This window comes from Triticum aestivum, chromosome 7D (assembly GCF_018294505.1).
Source record: "Triticum aestivum cultivar Chinese Spring chromosome 7D, IWGSC CS RefSeq v2.1, whole genome shotgun sequence".
Lineage (NCBI taxonomy): Eukaryota > Viridiplantae > Streptophyta > Magnoliopsida > Poales > Poaceae > Triticum > Triticum aestivum.
In genome coordinates this window covers 640,044,423-640,054,413 of record NC_057814.1, presented here as the reverse complement: position 1 = coordinate 640,054,413, position 9,991 = coordinate 640,044,423, and the positions used below count along the sequence as shown (strand labels likewise).

The 9,991-nt window shown below is 48.7% G+C and overlaps 1 protein-coding gene across 1 annotated transcript; it reads right to left on the bottom strand.

Annotated features, from left to right (window-relative positions):
• Nucleotides 1-437: 437 nt before the first annotated feature.
• LOC100037562 (cold-shock protein CS120-like) lies at nucleotides 438-1,060 on the bottom strand. The gene has a single exon (XM_044587721.1). It carries the CDS (start codon nucleotides 981-983, stop codon nucleotides 645-647), a length of 339 nt encoding a protein of 112 aa, XP_044443656.1. The 5' UTR covers nucleotides 984-1,060; the 3' UTR covers nucleotides 438-644.
• Nucleotides 1,061-9,991: the final 8,931 nt, after the last annotated feature.

Below are 9,991 nucleotides of genomic sequence, written 5' to 3'. Positions count from 1 at the left end.
ATTATTTGGATGAATAATTAACTTCTTATGAATTTTTAAGCCTTTTAAGTTTGTGTACATTAATTGGAGCATTGACTTGTCTGTGCTGTCCTCCATCACTGTTCACCGCAGTTCCAATGATTGCAGCTTCCTGCCTTCCTCCTCATCATCATCATCATCAGTCGTTGATCATCCTTGCTTGCCTTTTTTTTCCGCGTGGAAGTAATTAGTTTGTGAGAAAAAAACTGCAAGAATTACTTGCCAGGTAAAAAGAAGTGGGTGATGCATCATATGAGTCGGTTAGAACAGACTTGCAAACTTAACATTTGCTTATACTTCCTCTGTCCCAAAATAAGTGTCTTAACTTTATTACAATTTTGTACTAAAGTTAGTGCAAAGTTGAGACACTTATTTTGGGACAGAGGGAGTATGTATATTAGATGCCATAGCATACCATGCACCGGTTGAACCAAAGGAAATTTCCACATCAAAGTATGCAAATTGTAAACAAACAAAAACCCTCGACACACTGTTGTCCATGAAAGCTTAAACCCAGATGTACGACCAAGTGAGCTAGTTGAACTAGACTCGATTCATGTATACACGGTGGAAGTTGGCCATCTTATTATATTATTCTGCAAAGGTAGCGGGCAGACCGGTTGGGCTTAGTGCTGTCCAGGCAGCTTGTCCTTGATCTTGTCCATGATACTCTTGTTCTCACCGGTGCCGTCAGTGCCGGTGTGTCCCGACTTCCCGTAGTTGCCATCGGTGGTGGCCGTGGTGGCATGCGTCTCCGAGCCGGTCATTCCAGTGGTCTGCTGGTGATCACCGTGGCCACCGGGGAGCTTCTCCTTGATGTTCTCGCCGGTAACTCCGGCGTGTCCCTGCTGACCGTACGTGCCACCGGTGGCCTGCTGGTGATCACCGTGGCCACCGGGGAGCTTCTCCGTGATGCTCTCCACGACGCCCTTCTTCTCGCCTGCGCCGCGCCCCTGGTGCTCCATCTTGCGCTCAACTTGTGCCTCGGGAAATCTGACACTGGTTCTGCTGCTTGCTTGTCCTGGTTGTGTGAGGAAGGTGGCTGTGTAAAGCAAGTGCAGCACGAGGCGCTATTTATAGGCCGTTGGAGGGTGGAGAAAGCACCACGTGTGCTCTTGTGAGTGGGTGGGCAGGTGACTGCCGACTAGCTCATAAAGTGGGGTGGTTAGATGGACGAATCGCCGCGGCATGCAGTGCAGGGCGCGACGTGTGCTCGCATGAGTGGCTGCCGACCTGACAATAAAGAGGAGCCCAATTGTTTTTTTTTTCACTTTTATAATTTGCCACAACATGTCTCGCTGACAGGTGGTGGTCCGTGTGGCAAATAATGAAGGATTTTAAATATCACCCTCCAAGGCACAGGGCCCGTCCCCGTCACCGTGCAAACCATATTTTCTTTAATGCACGGGATACTTTTCACAGATCTTAGAACAATTCCTACAGACTGCATGAATGCTAAAGAAAAAATCTTGATGTTCTTGATTTTGTGCTTTGGTTTAAAAGTCTTGTAATTCTAAATATTGTTTCGCACGCACCTTGAATTGCTATTTATCCAGCAGCGGACGGTCCAATTTTTTTTTAGGAAATTGGAAAACCTTCCATTAAACAAAAAAGCACAGCAATATCGCTGGCTACTCGATCCACTCCGAGATCGGTGCACTCGGCCGAGAGCTGTAACCGGAGCAAAGACAAGTTCAGTTGAGCACTATGTTCACAGATTCGTTGAGTATAAGTAATCCTGGTCCCATTCTGGTAGGAGCTAGGGTCACCGGGCCTCAACAGTAGGTTGTAGGGATGAGAGGTGGGTTGGTGAGAGGTTGAGCGCGGCTGGCGGCGCGTCGGCGCCGTGATCGCGCGGGAGGAGGCGGCGGCGGTGGTGAGAGGCGCTAGGGTTTAGGGTTCTGGCTCCTAAGGGGAGTCGGGCAATAGTTATGACTTATTGCTTAATTCCAAAAGGTTGCCTTATATCTGTTTATATAATCCTTGCTGCTAATAAAAAATATGATAAGTTGGGCTAAGCCCCTAACTAGACGCGCCTAATGGGCCTCCTCCGGCTATAAGTGACACCGGTCATAACATCTCTCCCCGACTGTGCAAACAGCTCGTCCTCGAGCTGGATGTCTGGAAAGTGTTGGTAGAACTCGTCAAGCTGCTCCCGAGTGGCATCCTCCTCTGGAAGGCCTTGCCACTGGATCAACAAGTCACTACTAGAAAAAGGCTTACTAGTGGCGCATCAGTTTTGCCTACTAATGGCGCACTACTGGTGCGCCACTAGCACCACGCCACTAGTATTTTTTACTAATGGCGCACCGCTGGTGCGCCATTAGTATCTGGTATACTAATGGCGCACCAAGCAGTGCGCCATTAGTATAGGCCAGGGTGCGCCATTAGTATAGTATCTGGTATACTAATGGCGCACCACATAGAAGTGCGCCATTAGTAACATTTAAAAAAATAATAATTGTTTTTTCTTAATCTCAGGTCACTATTTCACATATGAGATATCCAACACATATATATATACAACAAGCATCCATATAACAATCATATCCAACACACAAGTTTCATCATATATACATACATAGCCAACACATAGTTCCATCGTTACATATTACAAAAGTTTCACATTGTTCATCCAACACCGTTATCCATCAATTCACAATAGTTTCACATTGATACAAAATAAAAACACAAATGGAAAAGAAGCACTCCATCCATGCAAGCTTCCGTGAATTAAATCAAATCTGCAAAATGATAAACAAGAAGTTAGAAGAAGAAGAAGAAGAAGAAGAAGAAGAAGAGAAGAACAAGAAGAAGACTAGAAGAATACTAGAAGAAGAAGAAGAACACTAGAAGAATACTAGAAGAAGAATAAGAAGAAGAATAAGAAGAATAAGAAGAAGACTATAAGCTTATTATGTAAACTTGATCATTTTGTGCTAACTTAGGTAAAATGAAGCTAACATATGTCATTTTGGAAAAGAAGAAGAATAAGAAGAAGACTATAAGCTTATTATGTAAACTTGATCATTTTGTGCTAACATAAGTAATTTTGGAGCTAACCTATAGGAAACTAAGCATATTAGAGATAACATAGGTAACTAAGTATATATATATCATTTTGGAGATCTGACATACCTGACATAGTTCAGTTCTCATTGTTCTTCTCCTTCTCCTTCCTCAGCCTGATGCGCCAAGAGCGGCGAGGCGGTGGAGGCAGTTGTGGGATGTAGTCTTCTACCACAATTGGCGTGGTCATGTCGCCCAGCTGTGGGATCGCCGGCGCCACCACCAGTGCGTGGTCATTGTCAGGCACCACCACCATCGCGAGGCCACCTTCAGGAAGGACGGGCACGACCATCGCTAGGTCATCCTCAGCCACCACCATCTCTTGCCCATGGTCAGCCACCACCATCTCTTGCCCATGGTCAGCCACCACCATCTCTTGCCCTTGGTCAGCCACCACCAGCGCTAGGTCATCCTCAGCCTGATGCCCATCGTCATCCTGCAGCTCATCATCCCCACTCTGCTCCTCTTCTCCCCCACTCCAGTCCGGATCATCCTTCTTGCTGTCTTTGCTGCTGCCAGAATCGCTGCTGCTTTCGCTAAAGCCAGAATCGCTGTAGCTTTTGCTACAGCCATAATCGCTGTTGCTTTGGTTGTAGCCAGTGTCACTGCTGCTGCTCCCATTGCCTGTCCAGATGCAACAATGACCGTTAACAATCGATGTGAGACAAAGCCAAATGTAGAGGAATAAGAAGAGGCAGGACGCACTGGCATCTTCGTCGTCAGCGTAGCGCATGCGGCACATAGTCCTGTTGAAAACCTTCACGATGAGCATTGTGGCGTCATCATCAACCTGAAGAGAAGAAAGTACCCGGTCCGCAGGTCGTAGGCACTGTAGAACTTCTCCCAGCCACGGCACAGGTACATGTGGCCCTCCTCGATCACCAACTCCACGTCCCACAGCCTGCGAACCCCGTTGCCGGCCTGTCGGAGCTTCACATTATCTGGCGGATCTTCACCCAGCATGTTCATAAAAGTGTCAGGCAACCTCTGCAATTTGGGACAAGGAATGATGTAGCAAACAACAGAGTTATCATAATGAGATGGGTGAAGGGGAGATCTCTCGTTTTATATACCTGCCTCATGGCTGATACTGAAGTCCCAAGTATGATACTGAAGAACTCGAAAGCATCCAACTCGTACTCCGGTGAGGCAGCGCGGCGGTGGCTGCTTCCCCCATCTCTGATAAGCAGCAAAAGAGACCAATTAGTACCCTTACAACATTATCATACAACATTATAGCATCATAAATGCATTTTCGGTACGAAAATACATCACAGACCACTATGTTATTTAATATCATTCTTCTCGAAGACTAATGATTGTTACATCCTACTAAAATGATGCATTCTTCCTTTTCCTTTTCCTTTCCATCTTCTTCTTCTCCACCTCTCTTCTTTTCTTGTTCTCCTTCTTCTTTCTTCTCCTTCCTCGTCCTCCTCTTCTCCTTCTTGGCTCTATTGCCACCTATGGTTTAATGCAGCAAGAATGGCGGGGCAGTTGATCCTACTTAACTAAGTACTAAGATACCCCGGCCCATGCATTAGTCGCAAGTACCCCATATGTCCTATTTTTAGCAAAGTCATGCTAAAATCCACGGAAAATTTCAGCATGACCTTTGCTGAAAATAGGATATATGGAGTACCCGAATTTGCCGGAACGGAAGTTAATCGACATTCCAGCAAACTCAAGGGCCTCTCGGGGTACCTGCAAATTCATCACGACACAATGGTCGGAGACAAAACCCAGCAAACTAGCAAAGTTACTGACGTGTTTACAGAAATTGTTTTCTGTAAAAGGTGATCATCATCTTTGCAAGTCTTTCTCAATGTGATCACAAGTAATTCAGAGGCATCACAATAAAGCAACACCCTGCACTAGCCTAAAAACAAGTGTAGTTTCACCCATATAAGAACAACTTTATAAAATCAGAGAAGTTGCTAAATTTTTTGTATCCTTCATACACACTGGAGTACAATGCTTTATAATGTTCCATCATCATTACAGAAATCCAAGAAACACATGGTCTTGAGGATATTCTTTATGACTGATTATTTCAGTTTTACATGCAGATTTTGACCAAAAAACACATGGTCTTTTTAACAGTTTTCAGTTTGAACAGAATACTGAAAACTACAGTTTGGACAGAATTCCTAACACTTTGGTCTTCTAGTTACAAAACAAAACTGACATAATTCTAGATGCCATAACTGAATTTTTTGACAGTAGCTCCTCACTGTCTGTCGCCTGCACCACTTGATCTGCACTTCTCTATATTATATGATGTACTGAAGAACTTGAGCAAAAAAAGATAGATAGGAACATATTTCTCACCTTGGAGGTGTTGCTGCTGCACTGTCTGGACTTCACTTCCTTTACCTCCTCGGAAACCTGAAATATGCAGATGTTAGAAAGGTTCTAATTTGTATATGATGATTCTAAGAAAAGGGAAAAGGAGTATCAAGAACAGATTCACATGTCTGGCTGTTAGCCATTACAAACTTAAAATTTATCTATTTCTGTATCTCACAAACTATCATAAATGAATAATAGTATTATAGTTCAGCTATTCCATGGAATAATGGGCTTAAGATTAATGAACCAACAGATGCCCTAATGGAAGTAATAACAACATGACAACAAACAACCAACAAACATGATGGGCAGGCCAAATACTCATGTCACTTCCGTTAGGGCATCATCTTCCTACAACTACTCATCTTCAGCAGCACATGATACTGCTACTGTATCTAATACAACAACATGACACTTGTTACTGTAGCACATGATACTGCTACTATATCTACAACTACAACTACTACAACAACATAAAACTACTATGCACAACTAGCACAACTCATCCATCCATCCATCAAGCATCATATACCTAACTAACATCAACATACATACATCTATCTAACATCCATTGATCCGTGTAACTAGCAGCATGAACAAGAGAGGAACAGGGAACAGTGACATGGACAAGAAGCATAGAGGCAAGGAAGAGAGGCTCACCCCAGGCGGAGGACGGCAGGGGCAGGCGGGGTGTGGGCACGTCGGGGCTGCGCTCGCCGGCTGCTACAGGGGCCGGAGGAGGCCCTCGCTCGTCGGAGGGAGGAGGAGAGGAGAGGAGCGCTCGGCCGATCTCGTTCGGGGGGCGCGGGGGCGGCGGGGGTGGAGTCCCGCGGGGGTCGGGGCGGCGGCGTCGGGGCAGCGCAAGACCACAGCGGCGGCGGCGTCGCCGACGGCGTGCAGGCGCGGCGGACGGAGGGGGCGGAGCAAGGGGGCGGCGGCGTACGGTTGGGGTCGAGTGGGGGATCTGGCGAGGGAGGGAGGGAGGCCACAGTGCGAGGGGAATAGGTGGAGTGCGGGATGTCTATCTAATGGCGCACCTCCCCCAAGTGCGCCATAAGTACGACGATAGCAATGGCGCACCTCACCCTGGTGCGCCATTAGAAATTACTAGCCCGACTGGTCAGGTTATATTTCACCTAACCCTATCTCCATCAGAACATGCCCACTAGCCCAACTGGTCAGCACGCAGCACACACACTAGGAGGTCCTGGGTTTGATTCCCAGGCTCCCCAATTTTTGTTTTTATGCATTTAAAATGCTGTTTGATATTTATTTCTGTTTAAATATGTTCAAACTTGTTTAAATCATAACAGTAATATTTTTTTATAAAAACAGTAATAATTTTTTAAAAAATATCATAAAATTTATTATTTGAAAATATCATCAAATTTATTATTTGAAAATATCATCAAATTTGTTATTTGAAAATATAATCAAATTTATTATTTGAAAATATAATCAAGTTTTTTTTTTGCAATTTTAGTTGCATTCATTTGTGACGGTGGAGCGGGCCGGGGAGGGTGCGGGGGAGAGGGTGCGGGGGGTGCTCGGCGGCGGTGGAGCGGGGGAGGGTGCGGTGGGTCGTCGGTGGCGGTGGAGTGGGGGAGGATGCGGGGGGTCGGCGGCGGCGGCCGGTGGAGCGGGGGAGATGGTGCGGGGGGTGCTCGGCGGCGAGGGGGACCGGATCTGGCGAGGTGGGATAGCGATCGAGATGGAGGAGGAACGTCGGCCCGAGTTGGATGATATCCTCCACGATATGGACCAGCAGATCCACCATAACGTCGAAGAATGCGGGCCGGAAGTACATCTCAAGCTCGCATAGTATCACCATGATCTCTTCCTGTAGCCTTCTGAGTTGCCTCACGCCAACCGACTTCCGAGAGATGACGTCGAAAAAGTTGCATAGGCCAAATAGCGTTTCACGGACGTGCGCGTCCATGATCCCACGGATTGCAACTGGAAGTATCTGCGTCATCAGCACGTGACAGTCGTGAGACTTCATCCCGCTGAACTTCTGCTTCGCTGAGTCTAGGTATCTGCTTATCTTCCCCGCGTAACCGTAAGGAAGTTTTACTCCTACGAGGCAGGTGAAAAACTGATCGATCTCCTCCTGACTTAGAGTGAAGCACGCGGGAGGGAAGTCATTTCCGGTCTTCTTCGCCTTTTTGCCTTTGCAACGACTTTCCGTGTCCTGCTTCGCCTCATCATCATCATCATCATTAGCGTGAAGCTCCTCCCTGATGCCTATTGATTTCAAGTCTGCCCTTGCTTTCGACCCATCTTTGGTCCTCTCTGGCATGTTGAGCAGGGTACCAAGCAGACTCTCGCACACGTTCTTCGTGATATGCATGACATCCAGGCTGTGAGGCACACGGTGGATCTTCCAGTACGGCAAGTCCCAGAAAACAGACCTCGTTTTCCATACCTTCAGCAGTGGCTCTGGCGCCTTAAGCTTTCGCTTCTTTCCCGGCTCTTCAATTAGCATACTCATGTGAATGTACTTCCTCTTCATGCACAACAGGGGGGAAATTGTACATCCACACAAACACAGGCCAGGTGCTATGTGTGCTTCTCTGGCTGCCAAACGGATTGACTCCATCGGTGCTCGCGCCCAGCACGATGTTCCTTGGATCGTTCCCAAATTCTGGGTGTTCGAAGTTCAACGCTTGCCACTGGCTCCCATCCTTAGGGTGACTCAGCATCTTGTCTTTTTTATTTATCTCCGGATCATTTGCGTCATCTTCTCGCTTCTTCTCCTCCCTATCCGCGTGCCAACGCAGGAGCTTTGCTACCTTAGGGTCCGCGAAATACCACTGCAGACGAGGAGTGATCGGAAAGTACCACACCACTTTCCGAGGAGCTTTCTTGCTCTTCTTGTATCGAGTGACGCCGCACACCGGACATATGGTAGACTCCGCGTGCTCGTCCCGATAAATGATGCAATTGTTCATGCACACATGGTATTTCACATGCGGTAAATCCAGAGGACACACAATTTTCTTCGCCTCCTCGAAACTAGTAATGGCGCACCAGGAACAGTCCGCCATTACTAGCTTAAACTAGTAATGGCGCACTGTCCCCAGGTGCGCCATTAGTAGTTTTGCAAAAAAGTAAAAAAAAAAAAAAATTGTAGTGGCGCACTATGTGGCTGGTGCGCCATTACTAGTTAGAACTAGTAATGGCACACTGTGCCTTGGTGCGCCATTAGTATGTCTGGAAAAAAAATTGTTACTAATGGCGCACCAGCACATGGTGCGCCACTGCTATATAGCAATGGCGCACCACATGTCTGGTGCGCCATTAGTGGCCATTCCATCTATAGCCCTTTTCCTAGTAGTGAGTGCCACACTCCGCGACGCTGCTGGACCTGCAACACCTTCGTCAGTCCTGGAAGAAGGCGCCCGTCGGAGGTCGGAGGAAGCACCGGCGCGGTCACCGGCGGGTCCCCGCGGAAGGGCTTCAGCAACCCCACATGGAAGACGTCATGGATGCGGGCATCGGCCGGAAGCTGAAGGCGGTAGGCAACCTTTCCGATGCGCTCCAGCACGGAAAATGGCCCGGCGTAGCGAGGACCCAGCTTGCGCTTCGCGCACGGGTCGAGGGACTGCGTGGAGCGGTGAAGGAGGCGCAGCCACACCCAGTCGCCCACCGCAAACTCCGCCTCGCGGTGGTGGGCGTCGTAGTAGTGCTTGTACAGCTGCTGGGCCTGGAGAAGTCGCTGGCGCACCTCCACAAGCATCTCATCCTTGCTGCGAAGAAGGTCGCCAGCCGCCTCTGTCCTCGCCGTCTCGGGGTCAACCGGTAGGATGGGCGGGGGCGGTCGGCCATAGACCATCTCAAAAGGTGTGGCGCGCAGGGCGGAGTGGTATGAAGTGTTGTAGCGGTACTCCGCCCACGCGAGCCAGTCCACCCAAGCACGGGGACGATCACCTGTAACACGATGCAAATACATGGCAATCACCTTGTTGACCACCTAAGATTGACCGTCCGTCTGAGGATGGAAGGCCGTACTCACGCCCGCCATCCGGAAGAGATCGCGCCAGACATGCCCAGTGAACACCGGGTCCCGGTCGCTGACGATCGAAGAGGGAAACCCGTGTAGGCGGACGATGCCGTCGAAGAAGGCACGCGCCACGGAGGTGGCAGTGTAGGTATGGCCGAGCGCGATGAAGTGCGCGTACTTGGAGAAGCGGCCGACCACCGTAAGGATGACGGACTTGCCGCCCACCGTAAGGATGACGGACTTGCCGCCCACCTTGGGGAGGCCCTCGATGAAGTCCATGGAGATGTCGGCCCAAACCTGAGAGGGCACCTCTAGGGGCTGGAGCAGCCCGGCCGGTCGCAGCGTCTCCGTCTTGTTGCGCTGGCACGTCAGGCAAGACCGCACCCAATCGCGTACTAGCGCCCGGTCGCCGGGGATGTAGAAGTCGGCGCGGAGATGACGTGGCCGAGGTAGGTGACCGAATGCGTGCCGAACGAGCTCTTCGAGCGCTTGAGGTGAAGATGGAAAGCATCCTGAATTTTTAGAACTTTTAACTCTTGAACACTTTTC